General features: G+C 39.0%; 2 protein-coding genes across 8 annotated transcripts in view; one reads left to right on the top strand and one right to left on the bottom strand.

Annotated features, from left to right (window-relative positions):
• The window catches only part of Dlg2 (discs large MAGUK scaffold protein 2), a 2,073,609-nt gene extending 2,061,768 nt beyond the window's left edge, over positions 1-11,841 (bottom strand). For 4 of the 5 annotated variants that reach the window (XM_087586773.1, XM_087586779.1, XM_087586780.1 and 1 more), the window contains exon 1: positions 10,171-11,841. In XM_087586773.1, the coding sequence (XP_087442899.1) occupies positions 10,171-10,189 (19 nt within the window). In that variant the 5' untranslated portion in view covers positions 10,190-11,841. The remainder of the gene's footprint in view (positions 1-10,170) is intronic. The other variant, XM_087586767.1, reaches the window with a different exon arrangement.
• A 214-nt stretch (positions 11,842-12,055) lies between these two features.
• Tmem126b (transmembrane protein 126B) lies at positions 12,056-23,924 on the top strand. 3 transcript variants are annotated; one of them, XR_015685417.1, is made up of 5 exons: positions 12,056-12,152; positions 15,246-15,367; positions 16,966-16,999; positions 17,496-17,607; positions 23,593-23,924. XR_015685417.1 is itself a non-coding variant. In XM_087656585.1 (5 exons), the coding sequence occupies exons 3-5, from the start codon at positions 17,024-17,026 to the stop codon at positions 23,774-23,776; spliced, it is 432 nt and encodes a 143-aa protein (XP_087512711.1). In that variant the 5' UTR covers positions 12,056-12,152; positions 15,246-15,435; positions 16,966-17,023; the 3' UTR covers positions 23,777-23,924.
• Positions 23,925-25,181: the final 1,257 nt, after the last annotated feature.

Raw genomic sequence — 25,181 nt, 5'->3', positions numbered from 1 at the left:
CCTGTGAAAGGTCGAGAACCACTACTTGTGCCACCAGGTTATGTCAAGTTGATGTAACACACTCTGGCACATTGATTATTCAGACATTAATTATATATATGAATTCTAGAATATTGAATTAAATGCCAAATATCTAACTTTCATGTATGTATATTAAATTAAGAACTACATTAATAACATAAGTAAAATAGTCCTATTATTCCATAAGATGAATAAAAAGATTTTTATTCATTAATCGTGTATTTAATACCTCAGCATTTTTCAGACACACTGGGTACTCAATATTGAACAGAAGAGTACATTACAGACATTTTATTCTGAAAGTAAAATTAAATAATAGGCCAAAATAAAGGACTTAACTAGTATATAATGGTGTGGTAAGACACTAGATGCTAGAAAAGCCAAGACGTTGACTGCATAATAAGTTTTGTCTAACACCCAAGAAGGAGGGCCAAGACACAGAAGACTGAAAGATGTATAATCGCGTATAATCATACTTTTAGTTTTAGATAGATCATTTTAACTACAACCTGATATGTCTACCTATATCAGCAATAATAAGTTTTCTTCACACTGTATGACTATATGAAAAAATTGAGTAGCCACAACTCTTTATCATTACTTATTAGACACGACTAGAAAATAAGCACTTTATTATGAAATATTTGTGATGGAATAACATCTGTAATTCAAAACTCAGGAGGCTGAGGCAAGAGAGTGGCAAGTTTGAAGCCAGCCAGGACCATGTAGCTCTAGCCTTGCCTTGAAAAAAGCAAAAGGGAAGATAAGGGAAGGGAAGAAGGGAAGGGAGGCAAGGGGAAGAAGGTGAAGGGGAGGGAAAGGGGAAGGAGGGAAGTAAGAGAAGGAGGGAGAAGGAAAAGTAGAGGAAGGTAAGAAGGGAAAATGGTAGGGGAGGGGAAAGGGAAAGCAGAGGGGAGGGAAGGAAATTTGCATTTAATTCTTATTGATGAAGTTGTTTTGTTCTATTTCAAAACAAGGATCTTCATATGAAAATAAACAAGAATAACAATAGAAAAGTTACTGTCATCAGGTCTTTGTGTGTACATGTACATGTGCCTGTGTGTGCATGTGTGTTTCTTGTGGTTTTTTTTTTCTTTGTTTTCATTTTATCATTCTGGTTTGTTTGTTTATCATGTTTGCCTGGTTTGCTTTCTAAAGAAAAAAGGAGAAACAGACAGTATATGGAATTGAATGGAGGGGGAGAATCTTCTAGGAGGAGTTGGGGGGAGGGGGTCAGAATATATTATATAAAAATGTGGTTTTCAAATTTAAAATACAGTTATTAAATTTTACCCTTTAAGATAATGAAGGTCCGGTGTATTAGCTCAAGGGATAGTACTTGCCTTCACACCTGATGCCTGAGTTCAATCACAGAAACCTACATAAAAGGAGAACAAGAGTATAGACTCTACGAGTTGTCCTCTGACCTACTCCTGTGTGGCACACCATACATTCCCCTATACATATATATCATACATGCCATTTTTTAAAGTGAATCGCATGTTTTGAGCCAGCAGGCACTTACTGATGAGCTTAGTTTGGAGATCCGAGTTCACTCCTTAGGACCCACATGGATGGAAAAGAGAACAGACTCCCCACAGCTATCCCTGGTCCTCCATACGTATCCACATACACACATGCACAATCACACACTAAAAATGTTTTAAACTGTATTCACTTTTTTAATAATATAACAAAATGTGTCATTTTATTATTAACAATATAACCTAGTATTTGTTAGGCAATGCCAAATATTATGCATATAACATCGTATCTAGTCTACACAAGCATCCCAAGAAATACTACTAGATATATTTGCAAATGAGGAAAGTTTAGGCCAAAATAAATGAAGTTCCTCGTTAGCTTTCAGTCTATAAAACAAAACACTGAGAAAAATGAATGTAAAAGAAAAAAAAAGGTTATTTTGGCTCATGACTTTGAAGATTTTGGCCCATGCTCACTGGAGCCTGTTTCTTTGGACCCGTGACAAAGTAGTTGATCATGTGAGTCACCTCATGACTGGCAGGTAGTAAAATAAAAATGTCAGAGAGGGGGGATAAGAGATCCTAAAGCCCCTCAAGGGTGAATCCACAATGATCTGCTATCCTTCCACTAGACCTTACCTTCCAGGTAAGGCAACCAAGGCTGGTTTACAAGGGCTGGTGACCAAGCCTTCAGTGGATGGACTTCCTGGAGACGTGTCAGCTCAAATTGTACCATTGCCTGTGGCTCTACGACTAGCAAAGCATTAGAAATAAGAATAAAACTTGGTTCTATCTGGTACCAAAGCCCATACTTTCATGAGTACACTGTTGCTGTCTTCAGACTCACCAGAAGAGGGCAGCAGATCCCATTACAGATGGTTGTGAGCCACCATGTGGTTACTGGGAATTGAACTCAGGACCTCTGGAAGAGCCGTCAGTGCTCTTAACCCCTGAGCCATCTCTCCACCCCCAAGCCCATACTTTCGTGTTATACCATATTGTCACTTTGCCTACCAGGGAAGGAGCACAGTCTTTCCTCTTTTTATATCACCCTAAGAAATTACAGGCTACTCCCACACTGCAAACCATATAAAAGATAATATACTTCAACAAAGACCTATTGACCACAATATTCTATGAAAGCAAATGACACTAGTATAAAATGGTGGGTTGCTCCTCTCGTATCAACCATGTTTTCAAACAATAACTAGAACCTTTGAAGAGAAGAGTGGCAAGCATGAAAAATAAGTCATAATCAACAGAAAAGATGAAGATGGCAAATTGCTAAAAAAGGTTTCTATCCAGCTATCCACTAAAATATGTGTCCCACTTTTAACAACTAAAAAAAAGACGAAAAGAAAAATTGAGTTAGAATTTAAATAGTAGGGATAATATCTGGACAAACAGAGGCAGATGTTGGTTACAAATTATAATTATTTTGAACATGTTGTAGCTTATAAATCGCTTTAGCATCTGTCAATGAGAAATAATGCTCAGAAGGAATATTTACCCTATGTATTTAAAAACACACTGTGGCACTTTCTATTTGTGATCACTTGTGTCAGCATCATATCTGAGCAATGTCGCTCCCAAAGCTGGACCCCTATCACCCATGGGAGGGAACTTGACTCTGGATGTAACCCACTATCCAAAAGATTTATTCTAACAACACTTTCCTATTCATAGAGCAGTTTTTACATGAACTAGGTACTTGACTCTCATAACCATCTTCAGAAGTAGTATTAGCACAGTTATGTTCTAAAATGAAGAATTTAAAGTTCGACTCTTGATTTTCTTCATGTAACTTTAGCCAGATTCTCCCAAAACACTGGACTCCAGTACCCATCAGTCTCTGCTGCACTCAGCATTCCAGAGCATCACACCTTACAGGGAGGAGAGCATTGGACGAGCCTCTCGTACTAGATCTGCCGCGCGCTTTAGAAAAGTGAGCTTATACATATTATTCGGTGAGGGAAAAGGTTACAAATGGTAAGATAGAAAGGGAGTTAAAGGAGTGGATTTTACAGGCCACTTGGCATCATGATAAAAAAGACACGTCAGGTTTTCTATATTTGGGAGACTGACACTTAGAGAAGGTAAAGTTTTTTCTCTCCTCAAATTTCTCCATTTCGTTTCTTGGTACTTTACTGCCAAGACAGGGCATGTGCCAGGAAACACACAAATACACACAGACACACATACACACAAACACACACACACACACGCACATACACACACACAAATTAATTTTAAGTTATTCCAGTTTTGCTTTTAAAAAACTAAACCCTCAAAATAGTTTGTCACAGAGATAAGAGATTCTCAAGTACAAAGAGGAGAATTTCTTGTGGTCTTTCCTTACTTTAAATAAAAACAACTAAAACACACGCGCGCGCATGCGCACACATGCACACACTCACACACACACACACACATGCGCACACATGCACAAACATATACACACGCACAAACACACATGTGCTCGCACATGCACACATGCACACGCACAGACACATACACACACACACACACACACTCCCCTACGGCAACAAGAATTGGCTTGGTAGGCTCTTCTTCCCATCAGCATTGCTACAAGGCAACAAGACTCAGAAAAGAATGACATCATAATCTGTGTAAGCAAACGTCAATGCAGAAATTCTATAAAATAAGTTTATAACTTAGAAGCAGAATCTCTATCAGACCAGGAACAACTATCTAGATACAGAAACTCCTATCTCAGAGGTAAAATTTATATATATTATATATATATACATATATATATTATATACTTACATATATTATGTACTTATTCACACATAAACACAGGAGCATATATACCCCACAGAGTACCACACATTCCAATGGAACTCAACATAACTTCAGTAAAGTAGAAGAAATCTCAAACCAATAGAATTATTGTGTTCACTACTCAGTGACTAAGCATAAAAATTAAATTTGAAATGTAGAAATTTGTATTTCCTAAATAATCTAAATGTATACGTCAAGAGTCCAAATAGAGGTTGGCAAGATGACCAGCTGGTAAGGTCATTGCCACCAAGCTTGAGGACCTGAGTTCCATCCCTGAGACCCACATGGTAGGTCACATCAGGACAGAACCAACTCCTGCAAGCTGTCCTCTGGCGTTTATACATTCATCATGGGACATTCGTATATGTGTGCACACAAATGCACAATAAATAACTGTGATTTTAAGTTTAAAAATCATCTAATCTACAGTTATCTTATTATATATTTTTCTAGCCTGATACTCTGAGAATGGTCTGGTCCTTTGCACTGGATCCTGCTGGAGCTGTGGAAGAAGAGGAAGAGCAGAAGGACAGAGATGATGGCATTAGAGACTATGATGACATAAATCACAGTACAGGGAACAATGACTTGAAACAGCATCTTGTCTTTTCTACCTTGACTATGTTCTATCATTTTCTGTATCTTTCGTTAAATATTACATCTTCCCTCCATGGCCTTGAGTCCTCTTCCTCTATTTCCATGGCAGAGTATGTTAGCATAGCCATGCAATGTTAAAATTGCTCATTTCCACATCCATACCCCAATAGATTTCAAGAGTGATATGGTCAGAAACTGGAGAGATGACTCACAATGGTTAGGAGCACTGGCTATTCTTGCAGAGGGCCCATGTTCAGTGTCCAGCATCCACATGGGGACTCAGCCACCTGTCACTCTGGAGGACTAGACATTCTCCTGGCCTCCACAGCCACCAGGCATGCATCAGGGCACGCATAAACATAAATGCAGACAAAACATTCATACATACAAAAATCATTTTTAAGTTTTTAAAAAGAATCATAAAAGTAAAGATGGAATACCATTTGCCTCTTTAAAACACATTGGATAGATGGTAGGAACACAACAGACACTCACTGGGTGATAAAGGATTGAGTATTAAATTTCTGCATATGTTTACCTTTTAAAATAATGTAATCATTACCTATGAAGGCTAATAAAATAGAATCTAGTAAATTTCTTTCAACTCTTACTAGCAAACTACAATGATAAAGCTCTCCTAGAACTCCAGAATGATATTCCTCACTCCAATAAAACCTTGGACCCTTACCCCAACAGGGTTAGGTAGATTCTCAGGGAGTAACAAGATGGTATTGTCAGAAGAGACATGCTACAAAGTCTTATCCACAGTCTTTGGAAGTTTAGTTTAATAATTCATTTTTAAGGATTTTTCTACCTTGCATTATTCTTCTTGATCTTCTTAGCTTGTTGCTTTGTTTTTGAGACAACTCTGAAGTTAGAGCTGTTCTGAAGCTTACTGTGTAAACCTGAGTAGCCTCAAACCTATATCAATCCTCCTGCCTCATCCACCTAAGAAAGTGGATAACAGGTATGAGACACCAGGAGTAGCTCTTGATCAAAAAAGCCTAAAATAAATGGGGTCAGAACAACAGTTTCATAATAGAGGTGACTTGGCCATAGTTCTTGAAATAGCTTTGCAAGACATTCTAAAAACTGAACCCATGCAGAAAGCTTACTAGCTAGAATTTGAAATGGCTGGACAGAAGAGTCTAGGCAAAACTCCTGACCCTTTGCTGACAAAGCAGCCTCCATGGAGGCTGCAGAACCTTTGTATCTTGACGGCTACAAATTACTGAGCAGGAACTGTGGCTAGGAAATAGCCTGTGCTCGCAATATAAAAGGTGTTATGCATCCCAGCCTTATGATAAAATATTTGGTAATCATTGACATGAAAACTATAAATATTTAAAAACAGGATATAAAGAGAAGATATGAATAAAAATAATAGTATTCTTATAGATCAGTGAATGTAGTTACATAATAATGAGAGATCAGACATGAATGAACTGAATGCTTTAATGCAACATTTTTAAGCCCTGTGTGTGTGATGTGTGTGTGTGTGTGTGTTCTCTGACTCTGCTACACAAAAAAAGTAATTAGTTAGCAATCCTAAAATGAAGATTAAATGCCCGATTTTTGAATGGAGCACAGAGCAGTTTCCGCAAAACTGAGCATGTCACAACTTATGTAAAACGTAATTACAATACTAGTTGCAATTTTCTCAATATATAACATGTATAAAATAAAAGCAATTACTACAAAAATTTATTTCATAACTGTTATTTGATTTCCATCGTACACCTAAATCACTACGTGAACACAAAAATATTCTTTTATTTCTCTGTTCTGAATATTCTCTCCTTATGACTCCTGGATTAATGGTTGTTTTCCAACATCAAGAATCTATGACTACACTATTTCCAAACCTTCTCTACCTACACTGAAAAGACTACTTCAGAGACATCCATTGTAAATTATTTACTTAGAGAATACTCAAACCTTTGACAATTTTTTTCGGTCTTTTCTGGGCAGATCCAAGGCATAACTCTTTCAAGTTTTATTAGTTTTGAGAAAAACACGAAGGTGAACATGAAGTTTGGGGGACTAGAAAAGGCATCTAGATAGAGCCCTGCCAAGGCGAATGTGAGAGGTCAAAGATAAACTTAGAAACATGAATGCAAAGGGAAAACAGCAGCCACGCAGGAACCATCAACACACTCGTGCATAGGTGCTCCTATTCATAACATCCAAAAACTGCCTTAACTTAAACTTAGCACAAGCTGGAAGCCAAATGAGGCAGCACACCTCTGTAATGCAAGCACACCAGAGACATAACAGCAAGGTCGAGAGCTCAGAAGGCAACAGAAAGACATGACAGGGAGGTAAAGAGTAGACACAGATAATAGTGAGATGCAAGTGTAAGTCAGAGGGACAACAACTAGGTTAATCCATAAAGTACTGGAAACAAATAATGAAGGAAGAAAATGTTAAATGAAGAAAGGATACAAAGACTAGTCATAAGGTTCCTTCGCCGGATAAAGTCAGAAACAACACTTTTAAGAATATAGTCAGCCAAAAGCCAGGCTATAAAAGACTATGGCCAGGAAATATCAATCTCAATTTTAAGCACACCAGTAAGATATAAGGCATCATCATGTTTTAGATTTCTGAATTATATACAGCAAAATATAAAATTTCCAGTTTCCTTTCTGAAGATACACTGTCAATGCATGTATATGAAAACAACATTTCGGTATATGGTAAACTTGCCTTCATATGAACCTGATTATACACTGAGAACATCTGCAAAACATCAGGAGTAGAAGTACAGAAGCATAAAAGACGCCCAGAAGAAAACTAGGGCAGTTTTACAAAATCACAGAAATGAAAGGGATCTATCACAAGTAAGTAAAAGGAATTATTTTCTTCCCCGTATATAATAATAAGTAAGTAAAAGGAATTATTTTCTTCCCCGTATATAATAATTATGATTTTCTTAAAGTTGAAAAACAAAACTGCATTGCACTAAAAATTCCCATTGGAACTTAAACCAGCATTTCCTACAGAAAGCATGATGCCCAAACAGCCACTAACTTTTGTTCGAGGATTAATAACTCAACGTGGCATTCTTTCGTTCAATTCAAGGACTGTCTTCAGCTCTCCATGATCTTGATATCTTTCCTTGAATTAATGCTACATTTTCACAAACAAAAATATGCCAAAGATTGTTCTATAGGTTCAATTGTGAGTAAATCAATCTACTACTACAGATAATAGAATCCTGAAGTTTAAAAAAAAAATACTCAAGGAAACAATTGTAACAACAAAACAAAAGAGTCTTCAGTTGACAAAACAGGTCTGTAAAAGTGTGCAGAGACAAGGGTAGGTGGGAGAGGTGAAATTGATGTATTTGACAGAGTGGTTATCTTAAATCACAGTGAGTCTAGCTCCTTCTAGCATATCTACACCCTGTTGCAATAAACTGAGAAAAGCATTCTAAGAATGAAGGACAGTCTTCCTATAGAATCTAATTTTACATCTCAAACACTTTTCTTATATTGTAGAAGCAGTAGACATAGCAAACTTAGCAATTAGAGTAACAAAACAATAATTTGACTAGTTGCCTCTATTCAAAACTATGCTAATACTAATAATTTTAATTTTTATTGTAAAAAAACAATATAAATTCTCTAGATCAATCCATTATAGGTTAGTGTTATTCAAATACATACATTTTTGGAATTTTTTCATCATCTTTAAAAATTCACCTCATTATATCCACTCACCTTTTAAAGAAGAAAGGAAGACAAAGAGAACAACTACAACAGTTTCTCTTAAACTATTAACTTTAAATAATATGTGAAAATTTTCTGGAAGTTTTTTTAAATATAATAATGTTTAAGAAACAAAGTCTATTGGCTTTAGAACCCTTAAGTTCAGTCTGTGTACCTAAGTTACACCCAAACCATCAATTGTGATTTCTCTTCTCTTCCTCCCTCCCTTTTCCCCTTCCTTCGCTCTTTCTCTCTCTCTGTCACTTTTAATTATAAGCAAAAATGAAATAAGATACTCCAAAGAAAATTTATCTACAGAAATGGTAGAAAACAAAAACCACACACTGAGGTAAGGAAATCAAAGACATTGTTTATTGGCTACATTTCCCAAACCTTTCTTTTGTGTTCCGTGTCTGACAGGGCCAGGTACAGCTCCAAGATCTCAAAGACAGCTCACCTCTTTCATTAGTCTTAGGGGGATTATAAGGGAGGTAATGATTCTACTTTTCAAACCCAAGGTGCAGAAGTACAGTTCTAGACGCTTCAACAGTTTTTGATAGTTCTGTTCCCTTTACATAGATTATTTTCCAAAAAAAAATCTCATTGACTGTTTTCATTACATCTTCCAAACCCAGAAGTAGATGGGTTAAACAACATAAAAAGCCATATGAATTCTCTAAATTTTATATGAAAATATGTATTAGGATGTAACCTACAGTTTAGGTCTTGGATTCAATATTGTAGCAATTAACATACCTGGACATTTGGATCTATACTAGCCCAGTTTCTCTATACAGTAAACTTCAAAGGTGTTCTAAATTTTGATTCAAATTTTTCCATAAACTTTATTACTGATACCATCTGTAAAAACAGAAAGGCCAAATGTCACTAAGCTCCCATGAAATAGTTTATCTCAGGTTAAATTGAACCCTTAAGGTCTCTGACCTATAATAAACGATGCTCCAGGAACCCCACTGGATTTTGATCAAAGTGATGAGGGTTATTGAAAGGGGGAAAAAAGCAAGTGTATGCTTTATTTGAGGAAATTTCCTAAAACATGTTATTGAATAATACAGAATAAATAATCAAAGTCGTGAATTACCACAAAAGTGAAGACTTACCCTGGAATAAACTCAAATAGGAAGCCTATTTTAAGTATAAAAATAAAGCTATAGTTTTACAAATACTGCCATGTGTTACAACTACATAATCATTCAATAAATATCAAACTCATGAGGAAGAACTCCATTGTACAAGTTTCTTTTCAAGAGATTATTTAAACTGAGCTTCAAATCTATAGCACCGAATCTATTCTGATTATAAATGGTGACATCAACTACCTGGCTTCTTAATTCACATATGTCTATAATATTATCTTAACTTTACTATAACAAAATATTACTGAAAAGGTACTACTGAGCAGATATTTATTGCAGTATTTACTCAAAACCAGGCAAAATTTTGCTCTTCAGCAGAATACAATTTAAATTACAAAAACCATAGCCAAGAAAAGGGAAAATCGTATGTTATGTATGAACCTCATAGCCCACCTTTCTTCTTGACTGGCATTCTTGGGTCTCTCCACTGACTCTGGACTCAAGATCTCTTTTCAAGTCTCTGTTTAATCCAGCTGAATGGAGACGGAGCCAGGTTAACTGTTGCAAATCTCTTCTCGGTTCAGCCTTGATATCCAGGCTGAGTCTTCTATTTCAAATAAAGAAAAAGGTGATGCATTTCTCCACAACCAAACAGTTTACACTGCCCGCGGTGTTCAAAGAAAAAATAGCAAGTTTTCTTAATTTTTGTAAAATATATATTCTTGCTTTAAAAAGCTGAGAAAGTTATCGTACGCATAGAAAATGTTACAAAACTCCTCTTCAGGCAGCAACACTTTTGGATGTTCAATAACTAACTCAATTAAGGCACAAACCAATTTTAGGACGGTTGTCTTACTAATTTATGCATGATCGAGATGGTGGATAATGAAGAGTATCAATTTTTAGGAAAAAAAGTTTAAACTTCCCCTCAAAAATACTTTTAAAAACGTCTTACTCTAGTCTTGTCAGGGGTGTGTGAGTTTGGACAGTTTTCTGGGGCAGAAGAGAGATTCTAAGGCCCCCTTCTATTAACTGGTTCTGTATCTCGCCCCCTCAGTAAAACACGATCCAGCTTGTCACTTTCCTGTTTTTCTTCTGTGCTCTCCAAGCCCCCAAGGCTTGATCCTTAATGCCCCTCAGATCCTGATCCTCCCGTGTATTAACTGAGAGGATTGAAAAGGAGGAAAGCAATCCCTTGGCATGGAGACATTAAAGTGACAGTGCTATTCAGTGGGCACTTGATGCAGGATGATTTGGCGAAGCAGACTTCTTCACACTGGAGTCATTCACGTCAAGCCATCTCTTCGCAAACAAGCAGCTCCCTATCCGGCGAGGAAAAACACTGAGGCTGCTGGAAAGGAGAAACCAAACCTTCCCCCAAAGGTGTTTTCAGAGACGCTGTAGTAGTATTAGGCATGCAATCACACACTATGCAAATAGTCCGCGATTTCCTAAATGGAAGTGCAGCTGTTTGGTTTCCACATCCACCCTTTCTCAGTCTCTCTCCAATCTACCCACCTTCCTTTTGCAGAAAAGACATTTCTCTGCCACCGCTGGCCACCCCTGCCCACACCCCGGTCTTATACAGAAGAGCACCGAAATGTCCTGCACCCTCCACGCGATGAAGTGTTTCCTCGGGCAAGAGAAACAGCAGCACTAGAAATTATATAACTCTCGAATTTGGCTTGCCTAAGACATGGAGACTGGAGGGTCGGGGGTTGCGGGTCTGGCAGACGCTGCAGGGCATTTCACGTGCGCGGAAGCGCGCTTGGCCTCCTCGCAGCACCCTCCACCCCTGAAACACTGGCCGACCAGGGCTCTTCGGGGGAGCAGGGGAAGGGGAGATTTCTAACTGGACCCTTTCCAAGCGGGTGCTTGAGGGTGGACTATGAGGGAACTGAAGACTGGAGAGAACAGGCTAGTTCGTGCTGCTGTGGCCGCGCCGAGGAGGCGGGCTGGAGGCTCTGAGGACGAACCCGAGAAGCCACAACCTTAACACACCGACCAGGCCGAAGGAGCTACCGGGGCTCGGCTACCCCAACAGCCCTAAGAAGAAGGCGCGCAGCAACAGGCCTGCGCCCGAAACGCCCCTGGTTCCCTTCAGGTTGGCCAGGCTGACAAATTGACAGAGGACAAGCAAGGCTGGCTAGGGGCGGGCCCTTGGGTACTGAGTCTTCCTCGAAGCCAATGAGAGATCGCTCTTTTGGGACGCCACGCCCAGTCTCCGCCCGGCTGGAGGGCGCGGCTTTTGACTGGGTCCGGGCGGACTCAGCTAAAGGTACGAGCTGTCAGCCAACTGTAAGTCCCGCCCCAGGTGCTCCGTCCACGCCCTCCCTTCAGTCACGTGAGGCGCCAAAATGGCGTCCGAGCGACCAACTGGGTCTGAATCGGGGGATGCTGGTGTGGTGCTGGAGGGAAATAGGGAAGCATCCCAGGTAGGCGGAAATCTAGGGTGGTGTGGGTCGCCTCCTCGGAGATGATGCACGCGAAGGATTTGATCAAATAGCGAGAACTGGTTCCGACTTTATGCAGGGTGTAATCAAATCTCTAGTTCCTAACAATGTAGACCTGAAGTCTACGCCGGATTAAATGTAGCTTGTTTCTTTTCCTCGAGGACCTTTTACAAGACTTTTCTTCAATTACAATACTTTCTCGCCTTACTCCACCCGGCCCAACCTCTATTTCTCTCATTCTGTTTAAGTCTCCTGCTTTTTATTGATTTGGTATGTCTTAACTCCAGGTCGTGGTAGATTCTTGAATGTGTTCACCCTTTTGATTACCTGAGAACCTGGTACACACCACCGCTGGATAAATGATGTGAAAATGTTGAATAAAATTCTGAAGGTCAAATAAATATACAACACACAAACACTTTGCAGACCATACACCCACACAAATGCACTTACTTGTATAAGGATGGTGATCTGATAGGTCGAATGACTTTGAACTTCCTTAACTCTTAGGTTAAAAGTTGGTTGTGGCAAAAATCTTCGATTTCAGTGCTTGTTGAAAGACTTCCTGGGAATCTGAGGATGGAACACGTATCAGGCCTGAAGCCCAGGCTTCTATCCCAATAGCACAAAAATAAGTTCAGAAACAAAAACAAAAAAGTAACCCTCTGGGCAAGTTAATAACCTATATCTCCTTTAATTAAGGAGAGTGTAGTGAAAACCTTATAAGTGCCAGGTGCCAAAAATATTTGCTTTTGCTTTTGATTATTTCAGCATTGACTGTCCTGCAGCCATAATTGTGGGTACTCCTTTCCCCAGAGCAGTGTCAAGGGCCTGGAAATTGTCTGTGGGTGGTGGAGAGGGCTGTTCGGTGAATTGGATGAGAACAGAACAAATATTTCTCTAAGGTTTTTTGATTAGCCAAGATGCTATTGATGCCTGCCTTCATAGTACACTGGATGGATTGGGTAGAGAAACCTCCTTAGAGAATACTATTTCTTCCTCCATTTTTCCATTTGGATAGCAGAAAGGGAAAAAAAAAAACAAAAGATTTAAGTCTAGTTCCTTTAAAAAAAATTATAATTTGTAAAATATTGTATGCCCATTCTGCCCCCACCTCCATCTTCTTCAGCTATCTTAAAGAAAAAGAACTGACTTAAATGCTGTTTGTATTGAGGCAGAGAAACTGGTCTTTTGATCAGTTGTGTACCACCTTAAGATCAAGGAACCCGGACTTTGTGTGTGTTTATTTCCTGGAGTCAGGCTCCATTGGTTTTTCATTAATTTTAGGCTTATTATATATATGCTCACCACTTATAAATGTTAATGTGTCATCTGTAGTGAGCCTTTGATGTTAAACTTTTCATGGATTAATCCAGAAACTGTAGGGCAAAAAATTAAAATTAAAGCACTGAACTTTGAATCAGTAGACATCTCACTAATGAAATAAGTAAATATTTACAACCAAAACTTTAGATTTGTAGGAAGTGTCCATATAGCCTTGTTTGAATGAAATTAAATACTCTCAAGGTACAAAATGCCATAGTACCAAAGGACTTAACAGATGTTTCCACAAAGACCCAAAAGTCTTACATATAACCAGAAACTCGAAAAGGAATTGGGAATTTGTTTTTTAACCTCTTTGTGAAGCCCTTAATGTTCTCTTAATGTGGGCAACTATTGGCATATCACATGGGACACAGGGACCTTACAGTCCCTGAGTTTATTCCTCTGTCCGGGCTTCACGGTATAACACATAGCGATTTCTGACAAAGACTCTGCTTTCTATCCTAGGACCTACTAGAAAACTGAACTACAACATAAAATCCAAGATAACCATGAACTAGACCAGAACAATACCCCTCTCTGATTCATTGTTATTGTTGTTGTTGTTGTTGTTGTTGTTGTTTCTGTATTCTCCAAAGCATTTCCTGCTCTCCTACCTACCCTTATATCCAAAAATAATCTCCAAAACAGGCTCAGGCTTTGATGAGAGAAGACAAGTGTGGTGGTTTGAACATGAATGGAACTCATAGACTCACATGTCTAATAATCCCATAGGAAGTGACATTATTAGAAATGTGGCCTTGTGTGTCACTAGGGTAGGGGGCTTTGAGGCTTCCTATGCTCAGGCGGGAAGGAGGTTGAAGCTTCCTGTGCTCAGGGTACACCCAGTGTGGCATACAGTCTCCCACTGCCTTCAGATCAAGCCAGCACTGAACCTCTGAAACTGTAAACCAGCCCCAATTAAATGTTTTTCTTTATAAAAGTTGCTTTGGTCATGGTTTCTCTGCACAGCAATAAAACCCTAACTAAGACAACAAGAAATCTTTGTCAACATACAGGTACTATTTCTGCTGATACTTCAAGAGGATTAAAAATCAGGGCCCTCTACTCTTTTGGATTGAACAGAGGAAGATGTGCTGAAGGAAAACAAAATCACCATCTCAGTGGCAAGACAAGCTTTCTGAAACTCAATTTTCCAAGCTATTGTCTTAGTCATTGTTCTAATGCTATGAAAAGACACCATGACCACAGCACCCCTTATAAAACAGACTTGCTTATAGTTTCAAAGGTTTAGTTCATTATCATTTAATAGCCCTGGTGCTAAAAAATTATATCCTGACCCACAGGCAGCACAGACAGACAGACAGACAAGTACCTGACCTGACAAAGGTTTTTGAAACCCCAAAGCCCATGTTCAGTGAAACACTTCCTTAGACAAAGTCACAACTGCTAATCCTCTAAATCCTCATATAATGCCAGTGCCGTTCCCTGATGGCTAAGCATTCAAATACATGAGCATATGGGGAGCCATTCTTACTCAAACCACATCTGTAAACACAGAAATAATAGTTTTCCCAATTTTTATGTAACTCACAAAAAAAAAAAAATCAACCCCACTGTAACAAATAAGAGTCCAGTAAATACTATTTTTTAAAATATGTGAAAGCGGATAACACAGTACCTAGAACATTCCTAGACTCTAAGTCTATTTAGTCTGAATATAGTTTTATAAAGTTTTGTTTAATATTAGTGTGGTTAGCTGTCATGACTCTGGAATTTTGTGTTTTCCAGGACATCAAGATGGCACTTTACAAGCATGGTCGGCTGATTCCCTCTCTAGGAGATGCGAAGTTCGGAAGACCAATGATCGCTGAAATCTTAGAGAAGAAGTTTGAGTCTTATAGAAACGACCAGTAAGAGACACAGTGATAACTGACCAGCGACTTTACTTGTGCATCCTTCCTATTCCCAGTCTCTGAGGGTTAAGAAACTATTTGTTTTTTGCTTCTTCTCTTTGTCTCCTCAAAACTTTTATTTCCTGGGTAGTGTCACTGTGTAACATTTTGCCAAAATGTTTTTCCTTTAGGCTTTCAGTTTTTCTTGCAACTATTCTGCCTCTAATGGCAGCCTGAATTGCTTGAGAATCTTCTAGATCAGTGATTCTCAACCTAGGGGGCATGACCCCTTTGGGGGTTGCATATCAGGTATCCTGCATGTCATATGTTTACATTACAATTCATAACAGTAACACAATTGCAGTTAGGAAGTAGCAACAGAATAATTTTCTGTTAGGGGGTCACCACAACATGAGGAACTGTATTAAAGGATCTCAGCATTAGGAAGGTTGAGAACCACTGGTCTAAATATTTACATATGGGAGTGGTGGAGTTGAGGAAAATTGGCAACAATGAAGTTCCAAAAGATGCCTTTACAAAAGTCCTGAAAACACATCTAGTAAATAATAGAAAAGCTATTTATTGAGGTGGTTACAAACTGGACAAAAATGTCAATGAATTGAAATGTTGGCTTATTAGACTTTAGATAAACTCTTTTGCTTCTTTTTATAAGGCTTATTCTCTGTGTGTGAGAGATAGACAGATAGACAGACAGACACTATATGCCATTTATGTCTGCACATGCTAGAAAGCTTCTGGGGGAAGCTAGAAAAGAGCTTTGGATACCATGGAACTGTCATCAGAGGCTGCTTGTAAGCCCTAAGGTGTGGATCCTGAGAACCAAACCCCTTCTTTTGCTTTTTTAAAAAAAAAAAGCCCAAATTTATTGCTGAGATACTATTTGTACAAATATTTTTTTAAATTAAAAGCAATTAGTATGAAACTATTTTGAAGGCTACTTGTATTTTACTGATGGACAGTTATGATTAAAGTCAGTTTAGCAAGGCTAGAGTGATGGCTTAGAGGTCAAAGCTCTTCATGTCTGAGGACTGCATTTTGGATCCCCGAAAACCCGTAGAATTTCCAGGTGGATATAGCAGTTCAAGCCTTCGAGGCAAAGACAAGTGACCCCCAGAGCAAGCTGGCAGGCAATACTAGTGTGAGCTCTAAGTTTAAGAGACTGATGCTCATGATCTCAGCCAAGGTACTGGGGATAAGGATGACTAGAGAATGTGGAAAGGACTATGGCATGATGACCTCGGACTACTATGGTGACTTTCAGTAAAAGAGCTCAAGACTAAGCTAAACAACAGGTATACTTGAAAGCTTTCTTCATTCAGGTCAGAGCCAGAATTAAGTAAAAGCAAATCTGGCAGATCTCATTCATTGAAATTTTATAAACCACAGATAAATTATTTTAGATGTATCTGGACCAGTTCACAAATGGTTCTTTTCTAGACAGGCTAACCATGTGAAAATAGCTTTTATTCTAGAGGATCTTAAACAATTTTCTTTCATTGAGACAATTATTTTAATAACAAGAAATACTAGATGCTGAGTAAATATGTGACTCATTTCAAGAATGCATGCTAAACTTCTTTCTTTGTTCCTCTTAGGACTTTAAATATACGTGGAACTTTATTCTTTGGAGTAAGTAGTAGTTTGTCTGGCGTTATGGCAAACTTAGTATTCAGATACAGTTTCAAGGTTAAGTATGAAGCTTTGAGGACCTATGCATCCCTGACTACCCTTCCATTTGTGGCTACCGCCGTTACTTACAAGCTCTTTGTGACTGATGCTCTGCAATCAGGTAAATTTAAATTCATCAGTATATAACGTAACTATAACAAATTAAAATTGAGGCCAGCCTGGTCTACAAGTTCCGGGACAGCCAGGGCTGTTACCCAGAGACACTTTGTCTCGAAAAATAAAACAAAACAGAAAAAGCACATATGAATGGTAATCCTCCATATGCTAACACACAATAAAGAGTTTCAGAACAAGGCACCGGGCTTTGAATTCCTAATATTCTATCTACTGTTTACCTTTAGTTGCAAACAGCAAAGTAAGTGTGCTTTGATAGACAGCTTCATTTTAACAGTTATCCTAAATCTTAAAGAAAACTAACTTTTCTCTCCCTTCCTAGGTAATATAAGCCAGGAAAGCTGTGTTCTGAGAAGCTCACTGATTGGCGTAGCCTGTGGGGTCTCCTATCCCAGTGCTTTGGCTTTTTATAAAAATGGACGCTTAGCAGTTAAGTAAGTAGTCCATTCCTTCCCTTCCTCTTTTCTTTATTCTTGTTCACCTAGTTCCCACACCTCTCCCCTTCGTGTGTGTGTGTGTGTGTGTGTGTGTGTGTGTGTGTGTGTGTGTGTGTGTGTGTGTGTGTTGGGTTCTGGGGATCAAATTTGGTCCTCACAGTTGAGTGAGGACCTAAGCATTTTACTGACTGGACTATCTTCACAACCTCCCTCTCTCCTTTGTTGTTGTTGTTGTTGTTGTTGTTTGTTTGTTTGTTTTTTGTTTGTTTGTTTGGTTGGTTGATTGATTTTTTTAATGGAATATATTATTTATTTACATTTCAACTGTTACCCTCTGTCCCAGTTTCCCCTCTGGAAGCCCCCATCCCTTACCCCCTCCACCTGCTTCTATAAGGGTACTCCCCCACCCACCCACCCACTCCTGCCTCCCCACCCAGGCATTTCCCTACACTGGGGAAATCAAGCCTTCACAGGACCAAGGGCCTCTCCTCCCATTGATGTCACCACAAGGCCATCCTCTGCTACATGGTAGCTGGAGCCATGGGTCTTTCCATGTGTACTCTGGTTGGTGGTTTAGTCCCTGGGAGCTCTGGGGCCTCTGGTTGGTTGATTCTGTTATTCTTCCTATGGGGTTGCAAACCCCTTCAGCTCCTTAAGTCCGTTCTCTAACTCCTCCATTGGAGATACCATGTGCAGTCCAAAGGTTGGCTGCAAGCATCCACCTCTGTATTTGTCAAGCTCTGGCAGAGCCTCTCAGGAGACAGTTATATCAGGCTCCTGTCAGGAAGTACTTCTTGGCATCCCTAATAGTGTCTGGATTTGGTGTCTGTATTTGGGCTGGATCCCCAGGTGGAGCAGTTTCTGGAAGGCCTTCCCTTCAGTCTCTATTCCACACTTTGTTTCCATATTTCCTCCTGTGAGCATTTTGTTCCCCCTTCTAAAAAGGACTGAAACATCCACACTTTGGCCTTCCCTCTTCTTGAGCTTCATAGGGTCTATAAATTATTTCTTGGGTATTCTGAGCTTTTGGGCTAATATCCACTTATCAGTGAGTGCATACCATGTGTGTTCTTTTGTGATTAGGTTCCTCACTCATGTTATTTTCCATTTCCCTCCATTTGCCTAAGAATTTCATGAAGTCATTGTTTTTGATAGCTGAGTAATATTCCATTGTGTAGATGTACCACATTTTCTGTATCCATTCCTCTGTTGAAGGACATCTGGGTTCTTTCCAGCTTCTGGCTATTATAAATAAGGCTGTTATGAACATAGTGGAGCATGTGTCTTTGTTATTTGTTGGAGCATCTTTTGGGTATATGCCCAGGTATAGCTAGTGGTATATTGGGTATATAGTGGTATAGCTAGATCCTCAGGCAGTTCAATGTCCAATTTTTTGAGGAAACTTCAGACTGATTTCCAGAATGGTTGTACCAGCTTGCAATCCCACCAACAATGGAGGAGTGTTCCTCTTTCTCCACATCCTCGCCAGCATTTGCTGTCACCTGAGTTTTTGATCTTAGCCATTCTGATTGTTGTCAGGTGGAATCTTAAGGTTGTTTGATTTGCATTTTGCTGATGACTAAGGATGTTGACCATTTCTTTAGGTGCTTCTCAGCCATTTGATATTCCTCAGTTGAAAATTCTTTGTTTAGCTCTGTACCCCATTTTTAATAGTGTTATTTGGTTCTCTAGAGTCTAACCTCTTGAGTTCTTTGTATATATTGGATATTAGCCCTCTATCGGATGTAGGATCAGTAAAGATCTTTTCCCAGTCTGTTTCTTGACATTTTGTCCTATTGACAGTGGCCTTTGCCTTACAGCTTTGCAATTTTATGAGGTCCCACTTGTCAATTATTCATCTTAGAGCTTAAGCCATTGGTGTTCAGTTCAGGAAACTTCCCCTGTGCCCATGTGTTCAAGACCCTTCCCCACTTTCTCTTCTATTAGTTCCAGTATATCTGGTTTTGTGGAGGTCCTTTATCCACTTGGACTTGAGCTTTGTACAAGGAGATAAGAATGGATTGATTTGGGCTGGAAAGATGGCTCAGTGGTTAAGAGCATGACTGCTCTTCCAGAGGTGCTGAGTTCAAATCTCAGCAGCCACATGATGACTCACAACCATGTGTATTGGGATCCAATACCCTCTTATGTTGTGTCTGAAGACAGCTACAGTATACTTATATATAATAAATAAATCTTTAAAAAAGAAAAGAATGGATCGATTTGCATTCTTCTACATGCTGACCAACAGTTGAACTAGCACCATTTGTTGAAAATGCTTTTTTTCACTGAATGATTTTAGCTCCTTTGTCAAAGATCAAGTGACCATAGCTGTGTGGGTTCATTTCTGAGTCTTCAATTCTATTCCATTGATCTACCTGCCTGTCTCTGTACCAATATCATGCAGTTTTTCTCACGAATGCTCTGTAATACAGCTTGAGGTCAGGGATGGTGATTCCCCCAGAAGTTCTTTTATTATTGAGGATAGTTTTTGTTATTTTGGGTGTTTTGTTATTCCAAATGAATTGGCAAATTGCTCTTTCTAACTCAGTGTAGATTGCTTTCGGCAAGATGGCCATTTTTACTAAATTAATCCTGCTAATCCATGAGCATGGGAGATCTTTCCATTTCCTGAGATCTATGATGTCTTTCTTCAGAGACTTGAAGTTCTTGTCTTACAGATCTTTCACTTGCTTGGTTAGAGTCACACCAAGGCATTTTATATTATTTGCGACTATTGTAAATAGTTTATATTATTTGCTGAAGTTGTTCATCTGCTGTAGGAGTTCTCTGGTGGAATTTTGGGGGTCATTTGAATATCCTACCATATCATCTACAAATATAGATATTTTGATTTCTTTCTTTTCAATTTGTATCCCTTTGACCTCCTTTTGTTGTCTAGTTGCTCTGGCTAGAACTTTAAGCACTATATTGAATAGGTAGGGAGAAAATGGGCAGCCTTCTCTAGTCCCTGATTTTAGTGGGATTGCTTCAAATTTCTGTCCATTTAATTTGGTGTCAGCTACTGGTTTTTCTGTGTATTGCTTTTACTATGTTTAGGTATAGGCCTTGAATTCCTGATCTTTCCAAGACTTTTATCATGAAGGGGTGTTGAATTTTGTCAAGTGCTTTCTCAGCGTCTAATATGATCATGCCTTTTTTTTTTCTTGAGTTTGTTTATATAGTGTATTATGTTGATGGATTTTCATATTCTGAACCATCTCTGCATCCCTGAGATGAAGCCTACTTGATCATGGTGAATGATGGTTTTGATGTGTTCTTAGATTCAGTTTTTGAGAATTTGATTGAGTATTTTTGGATCAATATCCATAAGCGAGATTGGTCTGCAGTTCTATTTGTTGGGTCTTTGTGTGCTTTAGGTATCAGAGTTCCTGTGGATATATAGAACAAATTGGGTACTGTTCCCTCTGTTTCTATTTTATGGAATAGTTTGAAGAGTATTGGTATTAGGTCTTCTTTGAAGATCTGATAGAATTCTGCACTAAACCCATCTGGTCCTGGACTTTTTTTGGTTGGGAGACTTCTATTCTTTAGGGGTTATGGGGATGTTTAGATGGTTTCTCTGATTTTGATTTTACCTTGGTACCTGGTATCTGTCTAGAAAATTGTCCATTTCATTTAGATTTTCCAGATTTGTTGAGTATAGGCTTTTTTAGATGATTTTTTGCATTTCCTCAGTTTCTGTTATGTCTCCCTTTTCATTTCTGATTTTGTTAATTTGGATAATGTCTCTGTGTCCTCTGGTTAGTCTGGCTAAGGGTTTATCTATCTTATTGATTTTTCTCAAAGAACCAGCTCCTAATTTTGTTGTTTCTTTGTATAGCTCTTTTTGTTTCTACTTGGTTGATTTCAGCTCTGAGTTTGACTATTTCCTGCCTCTACTCCTCTTGGGTGTGTTTGCTTCTTTTTGTTCTAGAGCTTTCAGGTATGCTGTCAAGCTGCTAGTGTATGATCTCTCCAGTTTCTTTTTGGAGGCACTGAGCACTTTCATTTGTGTCCCATAAGTTTTGGTATATTGTGCCTTCATTTTCCTTAATGTCTAAAAAGTATTTTAATTTCTTTCTTCTTTCATTCTTTACCAAGTTGTCATTGAGTAGAGTCTTGTTAAGCTTCCATGTGTGCGGGCTTTCTGTTGTTTTTGTTGTTATTGAAAACCAGCCTTAGTGGTGTTCTGATGCCTGGGATTATTTCAGTCATCTTGGATCTGTTGAGGCCTGTTTTGTGGCTGATTATATGGTCAATTTTTGAGAAGGTACCAAGAGGTGCTGAGAAAGTGGCATAATCCTTTGTTCTAGGATGAAATGTTCAATAGGTATCTGTTAAATCCATTTGGTTCATAACTTCTGTTAGTTTCACTGTGTCTCTTTTTAGTTTCTCTTTCCATGATCTGTCCATTGCTGAGAGTGAGGTGTTGAAGTCTCCCTTTATTATTGTGTGAGGTACAATGTGTACTTTGAGATTTAGTGAAGTTTAGTAAAGTTTCTTTTGTGAATGTGGGTGCCCTTGCATTTGGAGCATAGATGGTCAGAATTGAGAGTTCATCTTAATAGATTTTTTCCTTTTCCTTTTTCCTTCCTTATCTTTTCTGATAACTTTTAGTTGAAAGTCAACTTTATTTCATATTAGAATGCATACTTCAGCTTGTTTCTTGGTACCATTTGCTTGGAAATTGTTTTCCAGCCTTGTACGCCAAGGTAGTGTCTGCCTTCGTCACTGAGGTATGTTTCTTCTATGCAGCAAAATGCTGGGTCCTGTTTATGTATCCAGTCAGTTAGTCTATGTCTTTTTATTGGAGAATTGAGTCCATTGATATCAAGAGATATTAAGGAATAATGAGTGTTGTTTTCTGTTTTTTTGTTGTTGTTGTTGTTGTTAGAGGTGGAATTATGTTTGTGTGGCCCTCTTCTTTTGGGTTTGTTGCAAGGAGATTACTTTCTTGCTTTTTCTAGGGTGTACTTCCCCTCCTTGTGTTGGAGTTTTCCACCTATTATCCTTTGTCTGGCTGGATTTGTGGAAAGATATTGTATAAATTTGATTGTCATGAAATATCTTGGTTTCTCCATCTATGTTAATTGAGAAATTTGCTGGGTATAGTAGCCTGGGCTGGCATTTGTGTTCTCCTAGGGTCTGTATGACATCTGCTCAGGATCTTCTGGCTTTTAGAGTCTTTGGTGAGAACTCTGGTATAATTCGGATAGGTCTGCCTTTATATATTACTTGATCTTTTTCCCTTACTGCTTTTAAAATTCTTTATTTTGTGCATTTGGTGTTTTGATTGTTGTGTGATGGGAGGAATTTCTCTTCTAGTCCAGTCTATTTAGAGTTCTGCAGGCTTCTTCATGTTCATGGGCATCTCTTTCTTTAGGTTAGAGAAATTTTCTTCTATAATTTTGTTGAAGCTATTTACTGGCCCTTGAAGTTGGGAATCTTCATTCTCTTCTATACCTATTATCCTTAGGTTGATCTTCTCATTCTATCCTGGATTTCCTGGATGTTTTGGGTTAGGAGCTTTTTGCATTTTGCATTTTCTTTGACACTTATGTCAATGTTTTCTATGGTATCCTCTGCCCTTGAGATTCTCTCTTCTATCTCTTGTATTTTGTTGGTGATGCTTGCATCTATGACTCCTGCTCTCTTTTCCTAGGTTTTCTATCTTCAGACTTGTCTCCCTTGTGATTTCTTTTTTGTTCCTATTTCCATTTTTCGATCCTGGATGGTTTTGCCCTTTCTCTTTTTATCCCTTCCTTCCTTTTTTTTTTTTTTTTTTTTTTTTATTTTATTGACGGGGTAGTATTGATAAACTCTATTTTTTCTTTAGCTAAGGGCTAACCAAAACAAAATAGGTAACTAGCATTTAATGTTGTTGTCTACATGATAAACATATACTGGAAATGACTAGGAGAAATCAGTAGCATTTGCTATGGGATCCCGGAGACATCTCTGACTCTTTTCCATTTTCAGGTATCACACTGTTCCAGTGCCGCCAAAGGGAAGAGTTATGCTCCATTGGTTACTCCTTTGTCAAACTGGGATGAAAGCAATGGCCGTTCCTCTGTTGTTTCAGATAATATTTGGAGTGTTTAATGGCTTATATCACTATGCTGTATGTGAAAAAGCATATGCAAGAATTGTGCCTGATGATTAACCCAAGAATCAGTGGAGGCTAGTTCAGTAGAATGAACCTCTTTATAAAAGGTCTTTGGCACTGGTGTAAAAGTGAAAAGGAACTCTGCTACTTTCACCTAGCATTATGAGATCCTCAGTAATTATAAATGTTATAAATGTTAAACAAACACAAGTTTCTTCTTTCTTTCCTCATGTTATATAGGAATGGGTTTGGAGCCTCAGATCTGACCTGTGCAGATACAGTGAGTATCTGGTATGCGTCACACACAATGTGTATAATAAGAAATGGTCCCTAAAGAAAGACTTCTTAGAAGAGGAGTAAGAAATATGAACACATATTATAAGATGGCCTGAGATAAACATACTTTGAGGGAACAGAGACTATAACTCTTAACTATTTAGGCAGACGATGTTTCAGGGGAAAGTAACATGAGTTAAATGTTAAAGGAGGAATTGGAAGGTCATAAGAAAAGAAAATGTGGGAAAATCTAGAAGTGCCACAGGGCCCAGGTGGGCAGACCACTCCCAACATGTCCCCTGCCTGGTGTCACACTGCAGCATGGGCAGGGCATAGCACTCCTGAGATAACCCCAGAGCCCCAGGTGCCACTAAGATGAGCAGGTAAGTGGTGGAGAGATGGAAGAGAAAGAGAAGCAGAACTGGAAAGTTAAGGGTAGTGAGGTACAGCCTGAGGTGAGAAGCCAGTGATGCCACCTAAGGCTATGGTGAGGTCCTGACCAATACTGCTACCTAAGGCCATGTCTGGGTCCAAGGCACTGCAGCAGCAGGGGGTCTGTTACCACCAAAACCTAGTGGACTTCTCTGATCCAGGCTGCTGCCTGGGACCATGTTGATTCCTGAGGGCTGTGCAGGCTCCACCCCTCACCTGAGCATCCTAGGAGAGCTGGCCCAGAAGGAGTGATTGCAGGAATGCTGGCCCTACACTTCACCAGCTGCAGCATTTAAGAGAATGGGCCTTGAAGCCCAGAAAGTAAGGTAGAGCTGGCCCTGGTTGCTGGGATTGCATGAGCCAGGGCATAAGAGCAGGAGAACTGACTCTGTCCCTTTGCAACATTGCATGAGCTAGCTGGGGCAATGCTCAAGAGAATAGTATGGGTGTAAGGAAGCTGGCAGACTGCCCAACTCAGCTACCAACCAGGCCCAGATGATCCACGCCATCATCTGCCCCATCTGTGAACTGCTGGAATGCAGGACTCATTGTAATGAACGTTTGCAAGTAAAGAAGTGTGGACAAAGGGTGTACTACAGGACACACTACAGCCTCCACAACGAGATTCTTTTTCTTTTGTCAGGAGGTTGCAAGGGAAGAGGGTGTGTACAAAAGGACAATGAGATGAGTAGGATTGGAGTGTATGGTATGAAATTCACAAAGAATCAATAAAAAGTTAAATTTAAAAAAATGG

The sequence above is a fragment of the Rattus norvegicus genome, chromosome 1 (genome assembly GCF_021556685.1).
Source record: "Rattus norvegicus strain SHRSP/BbbUtx chromosome 1, alternate assembly SHRSP_T2T, whole genome shotgun sequence".
NCBI lineage: Eukaryota > Metazoa > Chordata > Mammalia > Rodentia > Muridae > Rattus > Rattus norvegicus.
The sequence above is the reverse complement of the archived record's forward strand: the minus strand, read 5'-3'. Positions and strand labels throughout refer to the sequence as shown.